This window comes from Poecilia formosa, unplaced genomic scaffold, assembly GCF_000485575.1.
Source record: "Poecilia formosa unplaced genomic scaffold, Poecilia_formosa-5.1.2 Scaffold455, whole genome shotgun sequence".
NCBI lineage: Eukaryota > Metazoa > Chordata > Actinopteri > Cyprinodontiformes > Poeciliidae > Poecilia > Poecilia formosa.
Window position 1 is genome coordinate 361,598 of NW_006800394.1, and position 23,408 is coordinate 385,005.

General features: G+C 41.5%; 1 protein-coding gene across 1 annotated transcript; it reads right to left on the reverse strand.

Annotated features, from left to right (window-relative positions):
• LOC103155913 (xylosyltransferase 1-like) lies at positions 1 to 23,136 on the reverse strand. Its single transcript, XM_007577800.2, has 11 exons — positions 22,659 to 23,136; positions 15,136 to 15,631; positions 12,386 to 12,549; positions 11,868 to 12,070; positions 9,001 to 9,081; positions 8,232 to 8,448; positions 7,599 to 7,775; positions 5,765 to 6,033; positions 3,118 to 3,313; positions 2,211 to 2,547; positions 1 to 410 (listed from the first exon to the last, which is right to left on the reverse strand). The coding sequence occupies exons 1-11, from the start codon at positions 22,950 to 22,952 to the stop codon at positions 88 to 90; spliced, it is 2,757 nt and encodes a 918-aa protein (XP_007577862.1). The 5' UTR covers positions 22,953 to 23,136; the 3' UTR covers positions 1 to 87.
• Positions 23,137 to 23,408: the final 272 nt, after the last annotated feature.

Here is a 23,408-nt window from a genome sequence, read left to right on the forward strand (position 1 = left end):
AACCGAACTGGGACCAGACCGGGTTCGGGTCCTCCTCCATTCCTGCCACCTTCAAATAAATAAAGGTTTCCTCCATCCGTCCCGCTGCTACCTGATCCGGCCGTCCGCTCTGGGCGCGCTCAGTTCGGATTTGGGGTCGGGGCTGGCGGAGCTCCACGTGGTGCGGAAGCAGCGCTGCATGACGGGGCAGGCGCTGGGGCCCAGCGAGCAGACGTCCGCAGCGGCCCAGTGGCCCTCCAGGAGCCCGTCCAGCCAGCGGCGCAGCGGCGCCCCCGTCAGGCCGGAGTTGGCCTCGGCCTCCTCCACGGCGCGGAGGCTCACCGGCAGCCGCAGCACCGGGTTCAGGCCGTGGAAGCTCTGCTCCATGTAGGAGTTCCTGGGCGGGCCGGCGTGGAGCCGCAGCGTGTCCTCTGGGTGGACAGGGGGACAAGCAGGACATTCAGCTTCTAGGCACCACAAATCTGGAACAAACTTCCAGAAAACTGAAAAACTGCTGAAACAATGACTTCCTTCAAATCAAGGCTGGAACCCTCCTGTTTAGAGCTGACTTTGATTAATAATCAGTGGAATACTGATCTACACATTCGATGCGTATTCATGTTTTTGGCACTTGTTAAATGTAATGTTTGTTCTCACTTAGAGACTGTACGATGTTTTTGTGACTTTGTGTGTTTTTATGATGTTAAGCACTTTGAACTGCCTTTTTGCTGAAATGTGCCACACAAATAAACTTGATTGATTGATTGATTCAGAAAACAAGTTTAAGCTGTATGTATTAGCTGTATGATTAGGGGCAATGTAGCTTCCCACATTTCTTAGCCGGTTTTCCACGGCTCCGTCCTTCAGCTTCCTGACCTGCGGGGCTCTCTGGACTCCATGATGCTAAGGGCATCATGGAACAAGCTTTTTAAATCTTGCTCTTTAAAAACAGAACAGCTGCATTTAGTCTGACATTAATCTGCACTGAACGGATGTCGTCTCAGTTACTAATCAGGTCACTTCAGAAACATTTGTTGCTCTGAATTTTTATTTAGAGCAATCAGAGTAAACGGAGTTGATGACAAATACACACCACACTTTTCAGATTTTTGGTTCTGGAAACGGGTAGCTTTGCATCAGCTGCACTCTGGTTGTCACATAACAAAACGAGGGGGACTTTTTATTTTATGAGTTATGTAGAGCTGTTTGGTTTGAGTTTTGTGGAATCAGTAATCCTACTTTGATTTTTTCTTGAGTTCAGCTGTAGATGGACTCTGTTCAGGCTGAGAGTTAAAATCGGTCTTCAGTTCAGCAGCTTCTTTCTGCCTGACTAACGTCTGTCTGGTCTTTAAAAAGTCCTGCAGTTATCTCTGGACCGCCAGCTGGGGTCAAACAATGAGGGGGGTAAATCAGGCAGAGGTGACCCCGCGTCGCCACCGAGCGCCAGGATGGACGATATAAATACATCTGCTGCCGACAGCTGAGGCTGCGGCTTGAAGTTTGTCTGAGCGGCAGCGGCTCGTCCAAACCGTTCAGACATTTTCATTTACAGGTCATGTGACTTTCTGTGTGAAGTTGGACCAACCACATTCCTCCAATTAAATGAAATTGCCCAGCCAGCATACCTAGGTGGGCCCCATATGGGGAAAAGGAGGGCAGACGATATGGGCCCCACATGGGTTTGCCCATATAGGCCCCATGTGGGCGGTGCCCCTACATGGGGCCTATATGGGCAAACCCATGTGGGGCCACCATGGAAACTGCGGACAAACCCATTTGGGACCCATGTTGTCTGCCCTCCTTTTCCCCATATGGGGCCCACCTAGGTATGCTGGCAGGGTGGTGTCAAACATTTTCATTTGTGCCTCTATCACCTTAAAGATATGAATAAATGTTTTCAGACATCAAAGGTCAACCTTTCACAAAATCAAACAAATCTTGTCCCAATCAGCTGTGCTGAAAATATTTATCTGCACAAACATAAAAAGTTATTTATATACATTTTGTTTGATTTTGTGAATGTGACCTCTGGTGACCTGTGGAAACTTTTTTATCTTAATGTAGCACAGTTGGATGACTCCATATTTCCATTTATTTTGTGAATTGACCTTTGATGCCCTTTTGATTGACCTTTGATGACCTCTGGAGACATTTGTTCATATCTTTACAATGACAGCGGCACAAACAAACGTTTTTGCAGCACAAAGGTGTGTCAGTGTGTCGCCGCTCACCTTTCTGGATGGGCTGCTGCCGGTGGAACTCGAGCGGAGCGACGACGAAGCTGGTCTGGCCCAGCAGGTTCCAGTGGTGAAGCACTCTGAGCGTCCAGACGCCGGGCCGCAGCGGCGCCGTCAGCGGCGGCCGGTAGTGGGTCACCTCGGCCGACGCGTCCACCAGGATGTCGTAGGTGGCGGCGATGACGTTGGTGGGGTCGATCCAGACCACGGTGGCGGTCAGGTTGCTCTGGCTGCGGCTCCACCGCTGCACCGCCACCGGCTCGTCTTCGGGCCCCAGCAGGCCGCCCCAGTTCCTGAAGAGCCGCTCCTTCGGGTCCCAGTCCGACCCGACCTGCAACAACACGACCCGGGTTTGGAACTAGCAACGGGGCCAACCACACCTAGCAACTGGGCCAACCACACCTAGCAACGGGGCCAAACACACCTAGCAACCGGGCCAACCACACCTAGCAACGGGGCCAACCACACCTAGCAACTGGGCCAACCACACCTAGCAACGGGGCCAAACACACCTAGCAACGGGGCCAACCACACCTAGCAACGGGGCCAACCACACCTAGCAACGGGGCCAACCACACCTAGCAACTGGGCCAACCACACCTAGCAACCGGGCCAACCACACCTAGCAACAGGGTTAACCACACCTAGCGACGGGGCCAACCACACCTAGCAACAGGGTTAACCACACCTAGCAACGGGGCCAACCACACCTAGCAACTGGGCCAACCACACCTAGCAACCGGGCCAACCACACCTAGCAACCGGGCCAACCACACCTAGCAATGGGGTTAACCACACCTAACGACGGGGCCAACTCCGCACTAAGAGGATTTCCTCCCAGCAGCTGGATGAATCACTGTGAAGCTGAGGTGGAGCTCAGACTGTGAACGCGGCTCCTGACCTGGATGTGCTGCAGCCGGTTGCTGCTGTGGGGCTGGCTGGCCAGGGTGAAGTGGTCCCTGGGAGCCACCCAGGTCTCCAGCGTCTCCATCTGGGTGGAGGCTCGGTTTGTGGCCACATGGCGCACCAGGTAGCCCTGGAACTGGTCCGACAGGAAGTAGGCGTGCACCGACGTCGGGTGGCTCATGGCGGCGTACCTAAGAGACAAAAGTGGATAAATGTTTCTTTGTGTTTAATTACGGGGAAATTATATGATAGCTGATCATAAAGAGCAATAATAAGGCCCTGCAGCATCTCCTGCTGTAAATAAAAACATAACAGCAAGGATGAAACATCTTCAAAACAAACATGAACATATCAGTTTCTCAGGGGCCACAATTTATTTATTTTTAAATATAAAATAATTTTAGTGTGAATTATTTTCTTTTTACCTGACCAGTAATACATTAACAAGTATTTTAATTAAAATGACCAGAAAAACTTTCAAAGTTGTACAGCTTCCTTACTTGTTGGTCAAAATATCCATTTCAGTTTTTTCCCTACAACAGAAATGAGATCTGGGTTTGAAAACCCCTCACTGTACTTAACCCATTTTAAATACAGTGAGGTGTGATTAAGTCTGTTTTTGAGTAAAAAGTCACCAAAGGTTTGTGGCTCTGCTTACTATGACATTAAAATCAAAGCAAAACAAAAAAAAAAAACTTGGTTCATAAAACAAAAACACCTAAAAGTTTCTATGCAAGACATAAATTTGTTGTTGAAAATCTCATTTTATCCATTCCTGAACTCTGACCAGAGGCCACAGAAAACTACACGGAGGGCCACAGACGGCCCCCGGGCCACACTTTGGACAACCCAGGCCAAACTGATTTCATTTCGGCCCGCATCAAAGTCATGAACGTCCTGTAAGGGCTGGTTTTGGTGAACCCACAGCAAACTGTTAACTGTTAGCTTTCAAACGAAAACTGCTTTGATTTGACTGATAAAATAAAATTTAAGAAAACGGCTATTATCTCAAAGTTCACTTTGTGTAGACGGCCACATAAATAGCTATGGTGGCTGGATTGGCCCGCGGGCCTTGAGTTTGACACTTTGGACACCCTGTGATGGGGGATCCCGACCAGAAGCTAATGCTGTTTCAGAACCCCTGATCTAGCTAAAATCATTCAAAAACATGGTTTTAATTCTGGAGTGGAGGAGGGAAAGGCAGCAACTGAAGGTGTTTCCAGATGAATCGCTGCTGCTGCTGCTGCTGCTGCTGAGGGAAACGACGCGGCGTTTCCAGCCAGCCGCTGCTGCTCCTGCAGCGCTGCCTCCACCCTGCCTAACCACCAATCCCCACCCAAACCAGCAACAACAGCCTCCTTGTAGCGGTGGGTCTCCGCCTGCAGCGCACACAGAAACCTTGAGTGGGCAGAGACTGAGGCCTGCTCATGCTGCAGAACAAGCGCGCCTTATCTCTATATTTAATTTGGAGCGAATAAACTCGGCCTGCGGTGAGTTTAGTGGAAAGATGCGTCTCTCCGTTTCCCTGGAAACTGGAACAGCAGCTTCTCTGAAACCACTGATTCTACACAGAATCTGTGAATCTTTATGCCGACTCACAAAAATATGGGATTTTCCACAAGCTTTTCCTTTCCGTCAGCAACTTCATGGTAGAAAGTGTGAAGACAGTGAAACACAAAATGATTTATGGCATTTAAAGGAATTATTTATTTAAATTTAGATGATTATGTCTCACAGCCACTGAAGAAATCCTCTAAAAGAAATCTTACACCAGATTTGTTGTCAGTTCATCGCTAAACACGCTGGCTGAATCCAAAATATTACTAGAAAATTAAGTGGAAGGATGACATGGGGTCAAAAGTAAAGTCAATTCAGCACCAATTTGCTACATATACAAAGTATGAAACAATTAATAATGATTAATCACTTATTAAAATAATCATCAACTAATTTAGTCACTGATTAATTCTTAACTGGAGCAAACAGACTCATAAAAGGGCATTTACTGAAAAACCCAACATATTCAGAGCTGTAATTATCAATATTTTTTAAACCAGAACTCCTCAAGTTACATAGTTTTAGCTTCACCTGGATCAAATTCAAGAAATTGCTTTTTAAGCAATAAAATGTTTTTTTTTCTTATTTAAAAACGTAATTGAATTTTTTACTTATTTGCATCTTTTAATGTATTTCTGATGCATAAAAAGGTTTAAGTGGTTGAAATGAAGAAAAGTGCAGAATGGGTCTCTGTCTCTTTAAAAACTCCTCTTTCTGAAGCTCCGCCTCCAGGAAGTCATCCCAACATGGATCCTTTATTAACCCTTTAACATCGTTTTCACCACAGAGAAGTGGCTCCTATAATGAGCTCAGAAGATGTTTGCTAATTGTTGCTGGCTAGTCTGAAGGAGCTGAATGGGGGAGGAGCTTTGCCTCGAAGGTGTAGCTACGTCCATCTAGGCGCTTTGCACATTTAATGGTTGCCATGGAGATGAAAGGATTCATTAAACATGCATGAAAGAATCAAGGAAAAACTCCAGGTTTGTTTCTGATGCAGGAATAAAAAGATAAAATAGTGGATTTAACATGATGCTGCCTGGATAAATGAATATTTGTATGTTTGTGTTTTTGCGGACGCGGCGTACCTGCAGCTGTGGTCGCCGGGGTGTCCCTGCAGCGATCCGGCGGCGCGCGCCAGGCCCATGCGGGCGAAGGCGTGGTGGTGGCTGAGCGCGGCGTCGGACAGGCCGGAGACGCCGTCCGTCTGCTGGTGGAAGACGTTCTCCCAGTAGGCCTGCAGGCCCGGCGTGTCGGACGGGTACGCGCCGAACAGGAAGGCGTCCAGCTGGCTGATGATCTCCTGGCTGACGCTGGCCTCGAACTTCCGGGCGAAGAACGTCGGCCTGGAGGCCTGCTGCGGATCAATAGCCAATAATTCATCATCCACATTAGCACTTCATCTATTTTTTATCCTTATTTTATGTCAGTGTGTGCACATGTGTGGTCGAGAGCATGACTTCCAACCCCGACATTAGAATAAAAACCTCAGCGGCTGCCTGGATCCAAAAATACCTGCAGCAGCCTCCAGAACCAGAACTCCTTATAGAACCCGTCCGCAGATGCTGACCTCAGATCTGCCAACGCAAACGCTCCGGAACCGCCTCAAAGCGGCGCTGCTAATTTGTGAATACGCGTCTATTCTGGGCTCCTCTGCAGGATCGGTTTCATCCCAGAGAGAACCACTCTGCCTCACCGGGTCGGAGCAGAACTTCTTCCTGATTTGGTCTTTTTATAGATTTTTTCTTTTTTTGTTGAATCATTGAATATTTGGACAATTATTTCCTCTGTGGAGCTGGAAGGATTTTTTTCTCTTACTTTTTTACCCTCAAACAGTTGTTTTGATATGTAACCATGGCAACAAACGACTTTTATGATATTTTAATTGTGTAACTGCTTGTAATTGTTGTATAAACTTTGCTGCCTCTTGGCCTGGATTCCCTTGGAAATGAGGATTTTAATCTGAATGGAACTTTTCTGCTGAAATAAAAGTCAAATAAAACTAAATAAATAAAAACAAGGTGTTGTTTTTACAACCAGCAGCTGATTAGCATCTTAAAAGCTCTGTAATATCTGAACTATACAATCCATGTGTTCCCTCCGTCACAGTAAGGATCTTATCCCCTCCTCACTACTCCAACATCTTTCTGCCCAGAGATTTAAAGAGGAGTGGCAAAGGCAAAGGATGCGGATTAGCACATCTAGCTAACGGATGATGTCGTCCAGGACGTTCCTGTGGAACATCGTCTCTAATGTCCAGTTTTGAACTGTTAGCTGTCATGAAGCCGTCATACAGAAACAGTATTCAGTCAGAAGCCCCTTCAGAATCACTGGAATACAGACTGCATTGTTTAAATTTATTCACGTTTTCTTCTATTTAAACTAAAAATTACTTTTCATTTTTTTAACTTGAATTTAAATGTTTTTTAAAATTACTTTAAAAATAATTGAAATGTATTAATTTAAACATTCTTTAATTTAAAAATGTGCCAAATTGGCACATTTATAACCTTATAGATTCTATTTGTAATTAATTTGTTATTGAGCATTTTAAACTTACGTTGCAGCAGTAAAATAATAATTTTTACTTATTTACACATTTAATTGGACCATTTTAGTTGATTAATAAGGAATTTTAAAACTTTCTATTTAAATAAAGATGAAAAAGTTAGCTTTACAGATTTATTTTACATTTATTTTTAGAGAAATGACAAGAATGTCCTATTTCTGTCAAAATGGGAAAGACCAGAGAACCTGATGCAGAAATTATGTGCCAGAATAATTAGTAAGCAGTCTCCATGGCAACCATCAGGCCCTATTTACATGCTAACTGGCTATTTGGTTAAAATAAATAAACATTTATTCTGTGTTTGAAGCGACTGAACTTGGCTTGACGGGCGCCTCCAGGTGAGGCGGACTCACCTGGAGGCGCGGCAGGTCAGAGGGCTTGAAGTCGTTGGGAGAGCAGCCGCACCAGTCCACTATGTGCTTGTACTGGCACTTGCATCCCAGTTTGCGGTTCCAGTTGGTGAGCCTCAGGTTGTTGTCCACCATCGTCTCACAGTGGATGCTGTTCTCCAGGACGGTGTGGAAAAACGACTGAAGACAGAAGAAAAAACGGTTTTACAAACAAAAAGAAGAGTTAGTTCCTTCCTTCACCAGATGAGGGCGCCAGTCAGCACAGTCAGCAGATTAACATCAGGAGAAGAAAACTGTTCCTCTGGTAAAGAGGGAGAAGCAAAACAAACCAGACAAGAATCTGTTTGGAATTTAGATAATATTTTATTTTCTTCAAAATTTTAAATGTTAATTTGCACTTTGTAAAACATATAATAAATTATTAATACTTAGTTTTAATTAAACTTATTTTTACAATTGTATTTGGATAGTAAACTAAACACATTTTTAGGATTACCAATATAAAAACTGTATTTTTTTCTCTATATTCTTTATTTTTTAAAATAATCTACAAATCCTGATTTTTAAAATTTAAAACATTTTCTTTTTAATAAAAACTGAATGACAAAAAGCAGCGTGTTGTGTCTGTGTGTCTACCTCGGCCGGCAGCAGCGTGTAGCTGTAGAACCGCTTCATGTTTCTGACCAGATCGTCCTGCGAGTTCACGACGTAATCCACAAACGGCCGGCTGAGCAGGAACCAATCAGAGCCTCCGTCCACCGACACGCCCTCCGGGATCTTACGGTCTCCCAGGCGCCACATGTGGGTGTCGCACTCGTAGAAAACCCGGTCCAGGCCCTGCTTACGGATGAAACTGGGACAAAGCAGCGCCCGGTTTTAACTCCCAAACGTTAATCAGACCCTGGATTCATGTTTAACTCAGTGGTCTCTAAACCTTTTGTTTCACATGCCAACATCTTAGAAATGAAATACTTTTAAAACATTTCTACCTGCTCAACAATAAACTAGACCTAACATTTTATTTTAAACAATACAGTTTTTTTTTTTACTGCAAATGGATGTCAATTATTGTAAATCCAAAGCTGAAAAAAGGTTTTGCATGTTTGATTATTAATAGTAAAGCAACCAGTTTGCAAATTCTGCAAAAAACAAACAAAAAAACAAAAAAAACGACTTTAAAAGACAAAAGTATTTTTGTACCTAAAAATGATCGTAAAAACATTAAAGGTTGTTTCCTCAAATTAAATGTAAATAATCTCCATTTGCAGGCCGGACTTGTGTTTTGAAAATGTATTTAGGGCCACATAAAATCACTCCAGGGGCCGCAAATGGCCCCTGAACCGCACTTTGGACACCCCTGGTTTAATGAAGGTAAAACAACTGCAGACGGCTGCTGCGTTCTTACCGAGCGTTGTCTCTGCCGTGAGACTTGATGAAGTTCATGTTGCGATGTTTGGAGAGAAACGCCACCAGCTGGTCGTTGGTCCTGAGGAGAACAACAAATTTACAAATTAGTAAAAAAATGAAAAAGCATCAGAGATTCACAGCTGCAGGTTTTTATGAAGAAACAGGGGGAGGATTTCCAGGTCTCTGCTCCACCAGAACCAGAACCAGAACCGGAACAGAGTTACTGCGAACTGAGCCTTTTCCTCATGTCGTTTATATGGAGGACAGAGTCTGACATAATTTAGCAATAAACATTTAAATAAATAAATGGCTTGATAAAGTAATTCATGCGCCAACATTTAATCTGAAATATAAAAATAAGAATTTTCACAACTTATTTGATTTTCCAGCTGTCCAGGCACCAGTCAGCACCATCCGTCTGGACCTCTGTTGAATTAGGTCAATATTTACATAATCACTTGTTTTATGTTACATATTTTTATTTAATCATCATTATTTTTGCAAAAATAAGTTTTAAATTTGAAATTAAAGGGTTTTAAAATAATGTTTTGTTCAAAAAAGCCAAATTTTGTTGATTTATTGATTTGCAAAGGCAGTAAATCTAATTGTTGCTTTGTTTGAGCATCAGCGGCTTCGTCCTGGGACCAGCCGCTGCTCTGTGTGTGCTTATGGAACAGGAAGTCGGCTGCAGCTTCCTATGGACGAAGCACTTCCTGCTCTGAAACCAAAACAATCTTCCAGGGAAGTGTGAGTTTCCTTGTTTGGTCGCAGCTGAACTGATTTATTTAATCGGCTGCAGAGCGAAACGCAAAGAGGAAACGGAAAACTTTGACAGATACGTCAGAGGCCGGAGGCGACGGCGCCACCTGCAGGATCGTCCTGATTACATCCCACTGCAGGGATGTGGCTCTGCTGTGTTGGTTCTCCACGGAACGGGAATTCCCTGATTATTTCTCTGATTTAAGGTCGGGAAAATAAAAATTAGAGGAAAAAGAACAACAGAGCAGTAAGCCAAAATTGTACCAACATTTAAATACATTTTGGATTTATAAATGTAAATATGTTTGATACTTTTAACCCATTTTTCTTTATTTTTAAACCTGTTTAATCTTAACGTGTTTCCTGTGTTTTTTTAATGAATGTAGTTTTTAGTTTCTGTGTATAAACACTTTAAGTTTCCTTTGGCTGAAAGTTGCTATATTAATAAAGTTGCTTTGCCTCGTCTTACCCAGAACTCCTCAAGTTGCAGTTTTAGCTCCACCTGCTTCAAATTCAGTGAAAAAATCTAAATCTAAAACCGTTTTCTACCCAATTATTAATCAATTAATCCAAAAGATTATCAATCGATCAGCCCTAAACTGCTGGTGTTTTTTAGCTGCAGATGATCAAATTTTCACTAAAGGAATTCTGTTGTTGCATCTTATGCAAGAAAATATTTATTTTCTTATTTAATAAGAATTAAATTGTTTATTTGCATCTTTTGTTGTATTTCCAAATTTGTACAAAAAAGGCTTAAGTAGTTAAATAAATCTGCAGAAAGTGCTAATTTTTTTTATCTGATTAATCACCAGAATAATCGATTATTAAAATAATCATGAGCTGCTGCAGCAGACTAACAAAGTGAAACATTTGGTCCGTTTTCCTGACCTTCGCCTGTGACCTCAGCCATCGACTGATGGTGGCGCCGAAGCTGCGGCTGCGTTATGGATTTTAGCTGGAGGCGGTTCAGACTGCTGACGACCATCCTGTGTTTCCGTTCTTATGAGGACAAACAAAAAACCCAAACAGAAACGAGGAAACGTTTCCGACTTCAGGAAAAGAGCCGCCTCCAAAATAAAAGAGTTAAACTCAGAAACAGCAGCTGCTTCCACCGAGCAGCAAACTAATAATCCTGTTTAGTCTCATTTATTTATACTTTCATCTTTTTATGCAAAAGGTCAATAAAATATCCAGATGCAAAAATATTTGTGATTCATTACAATACATGTTCTATGACAGTAACTATTCATTACACCCACTTTTTATTGCTGTATTTAAAGTATTTTTTATCCGTGTGATTTAATATTATAATCTTAAATACAGGTTTTTATTAGCTGTAGGCAGAAAATAATCATAATTAACACAAACTTAAAAACATCAGTCTGTGTGGAATAATCTATCAAATAATCTTCACTTTGTGAATTGAATTTCAATAAAATTCTAATTTACTGAGCAGTTCTGCACTGCAAAAACACAAAATCTTACCAGGTATTTTTGGTCTATTTTCTAACACAGACGTCTTGATGCACTTAAAATAAGACAAAACTAACTTACAAATAACTTTTTTGCAAGACATAGAAGATTGTTTTACATCAATAATTCTTAAATATTGATAAAAAAATAATATACGGGCAGATTTTTTTCACTTAGATCAAAACGTTTTTCCAACTTTTGAAGTGTAAAAATCTGCCACTGAAGTTTGTAGTTATCAATATTAAGTTTCTATTGAAGTAAAACAGGCTTCTGTGACTTGCAGAAAAGTTTTTTGTAAGTTAGTTTTGTCTTACTTTAAGTGTTCTAAGATATTTGCACCAGAAAACTGAGATTTTGTGTTTTTACAGTGCAATTATAGTGGCGAAAATGGAAATCTTTCTAATCCTGTAATTGTTCTTTTTATTTATTTATTTATTGTAGATTTCTAGGATTTCTGAAGTGCTTCTTTTCATTTCCAGTGTTTTTTTATACGGATAAAATCCAAATAAAATGTTTGAAGGGGTTCAGAAAACCTGGAGGACAGAAACTAGATCCGCTCAAAACCACAGAAGAAGAACCGATAAATGTTGAGTCGAGAATCAAAGCAGGACATGTTCTGAACGGGCCTTTCACCTGATGGGGTAGTCGGCGGCGCTCAGGTTGATGAAGAAGTCCCAGGACCAGTCGGCCATTTTGAGGAGGTCGTCCATGCTGCGCAGGTACATCGTCAGGAGACTGGCTCCGCCCCAAATGGTCGCCATCCTCCAGGGCGTCACTCTGACGTTGGGGAACCGGTCCGCCAGAGACAGAACCTCTTGGTGGAGGTAATCGGACCTCTGAGATGATCAGAAACCACCAAGACGGAGTTAAACTGCACCAAGGTTCCCGTTAGTTTTATACTTTATTCATCATTTATACAGATTTCATAAAATGAACTTAGAGGTGCTTCGTAATAAAAAGCTTGGAGATATTCATTCAAAAAATGACTTAAAAAAGTATGAAAACACTTGGAGCGTTCTCTGCTTTAGACCATCTTTATATTTTTGATTTATGGATCTTTTTCAGCAGACTCCCCCGGTTCTGCCGGACTCCCCCGGTTCTGCCGGACTCCCCCGGGTTCTGCCGGACTCCCCCGGTTCTGCCGGACTCACCTGGTCCACGTGGATGTAGTAGAAGTGCGATGTGTGGTAGATGGCCTTGAAGAGCCGGTGGAACTGGCGCACGGCGCGGCCGTGGACGACCAGGACGAAGGCGACGCGGACCGGCGGCCAGCCGGTGGCGCCGCCGTCCCACTGGACGTTTACGTTAGCCTTACCTGGACAGGGAGGAGACGGGGTCAAAGGTCAGTCTGCATCACAGCTATACACTGTAATCACACTGAAAAAACACAAGATCTAAGTAGTTTCTAATATCTTTGTGCACTTTAAATATGACAAAATTACAGATAAATAAGTTTGTAAGTCAATAATTCTTGAATATTAGACAAAGTGCCAGTTTAATTGGGAAAACACATTTTTCCCTAAGTGAAATAATCTGTGGGTGGAACTAATAGTTTTTATCCATATTAAGGAATTATTGACTTAAAACGAGATTCTTTATCTTGCAGAAAAATTATTTGTGAGTTTTGTCTCATTTCAAGTGTATTCAGATATCTGCACTGGAAACTACAAAAAATAATCAGAGATGCAAATGTCACATGACTTTTTGAAAAAAGACAAATATCTACTTTAGTTTATAATTTTCATAATTTTTAAAGAATTAATGTTTTATTTCTTATTTTTAGGCTTAAGGATAATCATAAAAGATGATGGATATTTATTGAAAAAGCACATCGAGTCCAACCTGTAAAACATATTACTGGTACGTTTTGTCTTTCTTTGTTTACATTTGGTGCAAATGTTGCAGGAGAAAAATTTTAAAATGTTTAAAAACCTGCATTTGTTATTACATTTGTATTTAAAATGTTAAAAAGTTATAAAGAGACTTTGTGAAAGGTCCAGTAAATTGATCTTTATGAACTTTAGATCTGTTTTTCTCAGGCTGGAATCTACGTGCTTTTTAAAATAAAAAAAAAATAAAAATAAAAAAGAACAAATTAATGTTTTTAAATTCAGATATAATAATAAATGGAAGTTTTAAACCATTTTTTAGACATTCTTCCAGTATTTACACTGAATTTACACAAAGTAGTGATATGATTTTAGGTCTAATTAGGTTGGAATAGATGTGCTACTTTATGTTGTTTTTATGTTTATCTTTATTCTAACTACTAAAAATAAAACATTGGTTATTTAAAAGTTGCCTTTTTTCTATTTTACATTAGTTTCATGTGGCTGTCCTGAGAGAAAAATTGGGTAAAACGTTGTAAACTGTTTTACTTTGGGGTAAAACCAAATAAAACCTGTGGAAACCGGGTGTAAATACTTTCCTGAAGCTCAAAGCAGAACAAATGCTCTGAGGCGGGTTTTCATGTTTTAACGGCTGAAACGGGCCGGGTCGGTTTGCGGAACAATCGAGCGACCTCCTGGCTGCAGGCCACGCTGGCTCCATGAGCCGAACGCCCTCGACGTGGCCCGAAAGCCTAAAACCGTCTAAGGAATCAGAACCAGCGCCAGTCCTTGGACCTAATGACTACTGTGTCATCAAAGGAAGCTGTAATCATATAAATGAAGCGTGGGGCGGTCCTTACACCGAGCCATTAGTCAGCCTGCGCAGAGTAAGACTACAAACGGGTTGTTTAATTAGGGTGTAATTACCCAGCATCCTCTCTGCGTCTCTTCGTACTACAGATCCTGAAAATAGAGCTGCCAACCACAGAGATGGCTCTCTGCTGCTTCTGCTAAAAATGTTCCTCCAACGGTAAATTTAGAGAAGAACGAGGCGCAGCTGGATCTGCGTGTTTAAAACCCAGAGACCCGCTGCCAGACGGTCCCACTGCAGCTGCAACCATCAGTCGGATTAATCTGATTAATCCTCAGGTAATTTAGTAATCTATGTGCTGTTTTTAGTGTATAGTCTAAGAAAGCAATTTCCTAAAAGAACAACAAACTCAGAGCAGATACGGAGCCAAAACTGTACAAAGTAGATAAAAACACATTTGTCTGTAAATGTTTCCCCAAAACTTCTAAAGCTGCAGTTTTAACTTCGCCGGGAAATAAAATGTTTATTTTCTTAATTAAAAATGAATTTAAGTTTCTGTTCATATGCATCTTGTATTTCTAATATTACATAAAATGCTAAAGTCATTGATTGAAAAATGTGACAATTTGTCAGAAGAATCATCAGATTAATTGATTACTAAAATAACAGATGCAGTGCCGGCCCCAGGCAGATGCGTGTTAGGCGTCTGTTTAAGGCCCCCACTCCACCAGGGGGCCACCAAGAGCAAAAAAAAAAATTTCAAAGTTTGACTTTTTTGAGTTTTTTCTAGAACATTTCTTAGTTTTTTTTTTTTAAGAAAATGTTTAACTTTGCAAACTCTGAATCCGGCCTTCAATTTGTTGCAGCCTTATTAGGTTCATTGTAGACGGAAAAAAGGTCGAAATTTCTGCCAAAATATGTCAGAAATTTTCTAGAACAAAACAGGGAAATTTCTGAGTTAAAAAATCAAAAATCTACTAGAAAAAATGTACGAAATTTTGGGAGTAATCTCAGAAAATTTCTAGAACAAACTTGGAATTTTCTGATACTGAAACATCAAAAATGTTTGAGTCTTAAAACAGAACACTTTGACAATTTTTCTTAAAAAAAATTCGGAGTATTTTCCAGTAAATTTCTGACTTTTGAGACTCAAAAAAAATATATTTTTTTATTCTAAAAGATTTGAGATTTTTTCCAGTAAAGTTTTGCCTTTGGAAGCTCTGGACCGGGCCTGGTCGTGCGCCGCAGCCGTGGTTCTGACCTTGGATCGGACAGTAGCGCGGGACTTTCTCCGGCATCAGCGCCCGCTCTTTGTGCTTGCAGTAGACCTCGACGATGCGCTGCCGGCACTCGCGGCTCTTGGCTCTGGACAGAGCGGAAATGGCCTCCTTCCCGCTGATCTCGCACTGCGGCCGGTCCCTGTTGGGCTCCGGACCCGGCGGCAGCGCGGGCGACCCGGGCCGCTTCGTCTGGAAGAAGGGGGCGTCCTGATTGGAGCCCTGAGCCGGCGCCGGGACGGTCAGGATGTGGGTCTGGTTGGGAGCTTTAGGGAGGACCGGAGGATGCTTTAGGACTTCATTTCCCAGCATGCCTTGGTTCTTTTCCAGCTTTCTCTTGCCGTTTGCAGCGGAGAGACGCTGACGCTGCGACCGCGCTCCCAGGTTGCTGTTGCTGTCGATGTCAAAGTCTTTTTGGACCGAGTTCTCGTTGTTGTTGCTGTCGGGGCGGAGCTTTGGACGGTGGGGACGGAGGACATCCTGCAGGCGGAAGGACAAAACATCAGGAAGATAAAAACAAACCGCTAATCCACAGCGACACATCACAGAGATACAGAACAAATGACTACATTTAGAACAAAAACACTCAGAAATTTTCTATCAAAGACAAGAAAGTTTCTGAGTTTGAAAAGTAGAAAATCTGCTTGCAAAAATCTCAGAAATTTTGATTTTAAACTCAGCAATTTTCTAGACAAAACGTTGAAATTTCAGAGTTTGAAACACTAAAAATTTCAGAAAATTTTGAGAAAAAAAACTTTCAAAAGTAAAAACATTTAAAATTTTGGAAATTTTCTGAGTTTCAAAAATAGAAAATATCTGACATATTAGATTAGAGAAGCAAAATGTTAAGATGTTTTTCTTGTTCAGTCTCATTGAAACATCAGCTGTATAGTTTAACTTTGGCTTTAAATTGTTTCTGGTTCCATGAATATGAATGAAAATGTGGGAAGAGTCGCAGAGCATTCAAAGTGTTTGTGTTCCAGCAGCTCAGCATCGTGACCTCGATGGGTTTCTAATCCCACAAATCGCCCCATTTCTGTCTTTCCCAGAGATAAACGACGCGTTTGAGTGTGTGTGGGAGAAAGCAGCGGTATCAGCTCCGACCACCTGCTCCACAGACAACCTCTCATTATCTCATCTCTAATATCAGCTTAGAGGAATGCATGAGTGCAGAGAAGCGGTGAATATTCCCGGCTCTCCTGGCAGCGCTGTGATTAAAACAGGAAGAGATAAAAACCTCAGGACGAATGAAACTCCCAGGATTTATTCTCCTCCTCCTGAGCTTTCACAACCTGAAAATACAGCAGCTAACATGCTGGTCATGTTTTAATTACTCAGGATGACCAAACACTACAGACTTCCTACCAGTGGCGACCCAAAAAGGGGGCCACAAAGGGGCCATGGCCCTCTGGCAAAAGCCTGGCCACCTCAAATAATCATGCTCAGTTCATACAAACGTATATCCAATCAGCTGCTACTTTGAAATCTGAATAGCTGAAAAGAAATATAACTTCAAAATTGAAAAAAGAAATGGGGGGTTGGTCTTTTTTTGGACACACAAAAGTGGAACTTTTGTGTTTATGTGTTTCTGGTACACCCATTAACGTGATGCACATTACCAGCTAAATGATGGCCAGCTGGCCATCATTTACTTCAAAAACGATGTGATTGATCACCGTAAAATACCACTGAAAACCAGAAAATGACTAAATAGTGATATTTTAATTAACAAACCTTTTTTTGCTGCTAAATTATTGAAGACATGCATGAAGAAGCTCAAAATGTAATATTTAAAGTTTTTAATCTGTTCAAGTTCTTCAATCATCTGATTGGAGCAAAGCATTTCAGGAAGTTCTCATAATTCATGGAGCTTCTTTAGAAATGTGAACTGTGGATGCTAACATTAGCACTAGCAGCTACATGATTAGCATTGAGATGCTATTTTAGGCTTGAAAAGCTTGGCTTAGGGTTAGGGTTCATAACTTGAACATGACAGTCGTCTTTTCCAGCGTCCAATCAGCTCGTTTTCTAAGGCAGAAATGAATTAAACCCCATCAGACGTCGCTTGTGCATCAGATTTGTGAGGCTACCGGAAACATGTGAATACAAAGGTTCCGCTCAGAAAAAAGGCAAAAAAACCCCCAACAAAAACTGTTATTACATTAAAATGTTTTACACATTTCAATCCATAGTCATAATTGCAAACAAAAAGATGTTTTTAATTGCAAACTAAGAGCTCCTGATAGAAAAGGTATTTCTCCTTCCTTCACAGAAAGACAAGCGCTGTGTTTTTTCCCAGCATGCCATGCAGCCCTTGGAGACGGTCTGCAGCCAAAATACCAGCGTTTACCTACAAACACATCCGTCTTTCTTCCAACCAGAGTGGGTGTCGTCCTGCTGGGAGACGCCGGCCTCGCCTCCCAGCAGGCTCCCACTGAACGACTTCAGACCCCCTGCTGGTCGACACAAAGGGGAAAAAAATCACAAAACGGAGGAGAAACGAGTCCTGGAGGCAGAAAGGGCAACAAGACGAGAGACGGAGGCTTCAGGGGGAAAGAGTCAAGATGGTGGATCAGGAAATAAATGTTATTTATCAAACAATTGAAAAACACCTGAAATATTTTTATTTATACTAATGAAGAGGAGTCTAGGAACTTCTACTGATGCATTTCATTGTTTCTCTGGGTGTAAATATGATGTGACACAGAAACATTTCTGAGTTTAGGACATATTTATGTTAATCTTTGAACAAAAAAGATAAAAATGTTCAAAGTGAACTGATAAGCCGAGCAGGTTGATGCTCAGCTCTGATTTAGTTTTGTTTTTGATGGTTTATTACAGACAGGAACATTCTAGACAGAAAAAAGGAACATTTCAACTAAAAGAACTAAAAACTTTTTACATTAATCTCAGAAACTCTGGAAAAAATTAAAATGAAAAAAAGCAAAAACAAAACAATTACTTAATCTGGAGATATCACAGTGATCCGTTGTTCCTGGGAACTGAGTTAACGCAAAGCATTCTGGGATTCAGAGTTTTTACGAATCTCTTTTCTGTTCAGTCCTTTAATCTGGTTGAGGCCAGAAAACCTGAGGGGCTGCAGGTGAAACAGAAGATATGTGTGATTTTTTTTTTCCGTCTCTGATAAAACCTCAGACGGCAGCGAGGCGTCGCCTCCAGCTGCAGTTATGAAGTTTGAACCGTCATAATGAGCTCTTTCATCGGACGTACACTGCCGCTCTGTAAGGCAGCGATTCATTAGAAAAGCTCCGGGGACGACGTGTTTGCACTCCGGGACCCTGAAGGTACTGAAAACAGAGCGGTTCAGACTCCGACCTGCAGCTGCAGAACCAGAACCAAACTGGTTCCAATGAGACTTCAGGCCCTCAGGGGCTTCATGTCAAACTCACAGAGCTGCTCTCCTTTTCTACAGGAATCCACATTTTTACCAACATTTACAGAGAATATTTCTCTGGTTGTTAGATTTTGGAGCTGGAATCTGAAGAAATCAGAAACTGACGGCTCAGTAATGATGTTTATGTCTGAGTTCAGAAACACATGAAGGCTTGGAAATGACGAACATCTTTAAAAATAAAACATTAAGTCTGAAAAACGTGAAGAATTTAACTCATTATCTCAGGATTTTAATTTTAAAAAGTGTTAATTTGTCACATGTATCAAATTAAGTTGGTCAAACTTACTTTATATTCGGTTGTTTAACATTTCAGTTTAATGAGTTTTCTTGGAAAAACTTAATTTGTGGCCAGCTGATGTAATTTATGGAAGTTGGATCAACTGTTTGTTTTTCAGTGGAGTTTCTAACATTAAACATTAAAGCTGCAGTTTGATGCTGAGGGCAGATGGAGCGTTTTATTTTAAAACGGTCGTGATGTGACGGTGAGACCTGCAGGGATTACAGCAGGGATGTCAGGCTGTTCAGGAATAACCTCAAAGAATGTGAAAAAAACATTAAGCAGCTTTTTAGCTTTCATGTCGGTGTTTGAAGCTGATTCACCAAAAATAGAAAAACAGATTTCCATAAATAAACACTTATTGTTTTACCTCTATTTCACCTGATATTCTATGAACTTTCCTTAAATCTCTGGTTTTCTCCTGTAGAATAAAACACTAAAAGTGTTTTTCTTTTCGAAACTCTGATTATCTTATTTTCAATTAGGACAAAAATTATTACAGGCAAATTAAAATCTTCTAAGACTAATTAAAGGAAACATTACTCAAAATCAGACTTTGCTTAATTTAAGCTGCTTTTATTTAATTTATTAAACTTGGGAAAGTTTTTTAAAGAAAGAGTGACTCAAATGTTTTCTTATTGCTGAGAACAATTTGCAAAATGAATCATTTTCTTTTATGAAAATGATTCCCTATAATACCAACTGCTTTATTTGTTTCAATGAAATATTGCATCTTAGTAACATAATTATAATTTTTGGTGATTTTATTGTATTTGATTATTTCATCCTTTGTTTTGAAGTTTGGATGATTTTTCGCTCCACTAACATCCTGACATCATCGAGTTCATCCAAACGGACGAAAACGTCGCTGCGGTGCAGAAACTGCTTGCATGAAAGTTCAAATATGATACAACAAATATCGCTCCAATGCAATATCAATATATTGTTTTGGTCTAGTCAAATCACAGAGTCTACAAGCAAAACCTGCGTCCAACAGGAAGCCGTTAAACAACAAAACCAAGAATCTGGAAAACAAATTTAAACCAACAAAACTCAAAACATCGGATATTAATGAAAACATTAAATCTCAAAACTGTTTCATGTAACTTTATTTTATCTGGACTTTCAGAATCAGTTCGCCGGGTTTCTAAACCCAATCAGTGTCTGAAAGTTATTAATCACTAAAGTGACTTCAAAAATATATACAAATGACTTTCAATGAGTAAACAAGTATTTAAGGATTAACAATCTCAGCTTCACTAGGAAGCAGAAATCCCATCAGTCAAACCGGATCGGAAGTAATCCTTTAATCTGATCGGACCCGGCCGTTAGAACAGAATCTGCGTCAGGTTCTGACTTTACCAACAAACCGGTTTCACTTCAAAGCAACTTCAGGACGAAACCAACCGGCCTGCAAACTCAGCCTCCTGTTTTAGCCACTGAGGTAATGGCCTAGTCAAAGTCCAGAGGTGAAACTCAATGTGTCATAAAACTGATGACTGACAGTTAATCTCAAAACAAATCAATGTTTATTCATCAGATTCTGTAATAAAAAGTTCATGCAAACAAAACTCGATCTAAAGAAACATTTTCTGCCTGTTTCAGGTTTTCTAGGAGTTTATTCCAGAGGAGCAGAGAAACTAAACGCTGCCTCGCTTTGCTGCATATAGAGCAAGAAAAGTGTCTAAAAACCTGAAGCGTTTTCACCACAGCTGATCAGAAAAGCATCCAGGCTCAGTGATTTACAGACCGACAGCAGAAATAGTTTATAACAATAAGTCATATTCTAAACACAAACCTGAAAACCTCCACAGTATAAAACATAAATAAACTACAATGGCTCATTTTGTGGTTTTTGGTTTTATAAAACTATTTTCTACCACAAAGAGTCTCTGGAGCAGGAAGGCGTGACCATATATGGACAATCACATTGTTGCTCTTTACGTCTGCAGACGGTTAACAGACTTTTCTTAAAATGAAATATTTTTCAACAGGAATACGTCAAATGTATGTGGGGCCACTTAGCGACAGAAAGGAAACCGGATGAGGTGTTGTTTGTGAGCATAAAGTTTATAAAAATATGAACAACGTTCACACAGTCTGAATGATTCAGATTTAACCAAATTCTGGTTAATATTCAGTTTAACATGACAAATACAAAGTGACTATGTTAGCAATGATTTGCATAAATAATATGCAGGAAAAAATTATTTTAACATTTGGGAATAAAACTATTTTGAAATAAAAGCTGTATGTGAGTTGCACCAGCTGCTACCTGAACGTTTTTTAAACAGAGATGAGGTTCAGAAATGCTCCATAAAGCATTTCAGCTCATTTAGATCTAAATTTCTCTCACATCATGTCTCCTCTGATAAAACTAGAGCAGGATCAGAGGAAGTGCTGCTGGTTCGAGTCTGGACCCGCGGCCCGTTTCTGCCGGGGGATTCCAGCTCCTCTTCAGCCGTTTGTTAGAGACCAGATGCTCCTTCCTGAGCATAAACACACCAACGCACCCTGAACGCCTCACGAATAATCCCATCACTTCGGGTTTCACTGTAATGTCCAGAATATTAATTTACTGTTGGAGAAAATCAACTAATAGAAGCTCTGAAAACAGAAAAGTTTGTGTTCAAACTAATTTTAGATGACAAAGTTAGAATTAAATGCAAAAGTTCACCAATGGACAAACAAACAAATAAATATTTCATTTTTAAAAATCAATTTTCTTATCCAGTGTTTATCCAACCCATATAAATAACATTCCAACCCTAAAAACTCCGTCTGTTTTTTATTTTTACCACATTTCAACGCCGAACATTCAAAAGAGTCAAGAAGCAAAAAATAAATCATCAAATTAAGAGCAGCAGTTCAGGAAAAACTGAATTAACTTAGAACTTATTTTCAATATATAGAAAATGAGTATAGATTTTTAAATAAATGAATTATCAGAATATGTTTCTGTTATTTGTTTATTCTTTGCTTATTTAGTTTGATGTCTCAGTGTCTGAAGCCGTTTCCAAAAGCATCAAATCATCTGATAAATATAACAGATCCGATCAGATAGTCAGTGATTCTAATGATAATCAATCAAAAACATCAAACAACAGCAAAAGGCTTTCTGAAAGTTTTAAACATTATTATAAATGGGCACAAAACACATAAAAAAAGATCATATTTCAAATGTGAGTATTTTAAAACAAATCGTTCACACACAACACAGGTTATAAAACCATTCAGTCACGTTCAGGTTAATCCTTTAAAATCCAAGGAAACTCAGAATAAAAACTGTAAAAAGTTCAACCTGCTGTTGTGACAAAGATTAAGCTGAAGCTGTCAAGCATGGTGGTGGCAGCATGATGCTGTGGAGAGAGGAAGATTTCCTCCAAATCCTTCAGTTTTCCACTAAATCATCCGTCCAAACTGAGCTGCTGTTTCCTCCCCAGCCTGACTCCTGTAAAACCTGCAGCGTTTTAACAATCCGGCCTCGAAGTGGGAAGATCACAGCCTCACTGGGTAATGAAAGGACGGGAAAGTGGATCCCTGCAATAAAAAATCCACCCTTACAGTGGATTCATGTTCTGACAACAGAAACACCTGGAAAACACGATCTGAATCCGCGCTGCAGCACAAAGAGAGCAAAACCTCTGGAAATGTTCCGGCTTAAAAAACAATCAGATGTTTAAAACAAAGACTCTGAATATTTAACAGAACCAGAGAGGCGGCTGGGCTCCTGCCTCCAGGAATAACATGCAGTCTGGCCTCAGAGAGAACAACAGCAGCATTAAACACGCGTGGAAATCATGAGTGAAACCCACCGGCTGCAGCTTGAGTCGAGCGGCCGCCTTCCCGTGCAGCGCGGCGGCTCCCCGCGGCGGCTCGTCCCTCCGCTCCGGGCCCCTCCACCGGCGCTCCGTGGCGGCTTTGTTGAGCAACCCGCTCCGCTCGTCCCGCTTCTCCCGGCTCCTGGCGCCCGCGTCCCCGCCGGCGGAGTCCAGGCTGCTGAAGTTCCACACCACCAGGGTCTGGATGAGCAGCAGCGCCGCGGCGGCGAGCAGCAGCGCGGAGCGGGAGCGGCGCGCCAGCCGCCGGGCGCACGGGGTGCCGACCATCTCCCTCCGGTTCACCGAGAGCCCCGTCCGCTAAACGCAGACAGCGGGGTGTGAATGCTCCCCTCCGCGGCCTGAGAGGGGCTGCAGGCGGGCAGACAGGAGGAGGAGGAGGAGGAGGAGGAGGAGGAGGGAGGATTTGGCACATGATCGGGATGAGGAGAGAGGACTGGAGGCAGAGAGGAGGCCCTCCTGTGGTCATCCAGGGGTCAGCAGCGCTGATTCTTGAACTGAATGACGTCCTGGGGGCAGAAATGTTCCTGATTACCCCTTTTACCCCCCATTTACCCCCCTCCTGTCACACTGCGCATTAATCCAGCATCCAATCAGAACCCAGCAGCTGGAATCATCACGTTATGATTTCCAAAACAAGGTTATTATCAGAGGCGGGAGAAATACCCAAAAGCTGGACTCAGGTAAGAGTAGCGCTCCTTCCAGGGCCGCTCCAAGCCTTTATGG

What these genes read in the sequence shown, in the direction of transcription:
- LOC103155913 (XM_007577800.2), bottom strand. Translation starts at nt 22,952, where the DNA reads ATGGTCGGCACCCCGTGCGCCCGGCGGCTGGCGCGCCGCTCCCGCTCC. An exon ending in ACTACATCCACGTGGACCAG is followed by an intron (nt 12,071 to 12,385) that starts GTGAGTCCGGCA and finishes TGATCATCTCAG; the next exon opens with AGGTCCGATTACCTCCACCA. An exon ending in CTGACCTGCCGCGCCTCCAG is followed by an intron (nt 6,034 to 7,598) that starts GTGAGTCCGCCT and finishes ATTGATCCGCAG; the next exon opens with CAGGCCTCCAGGCCGACGTT.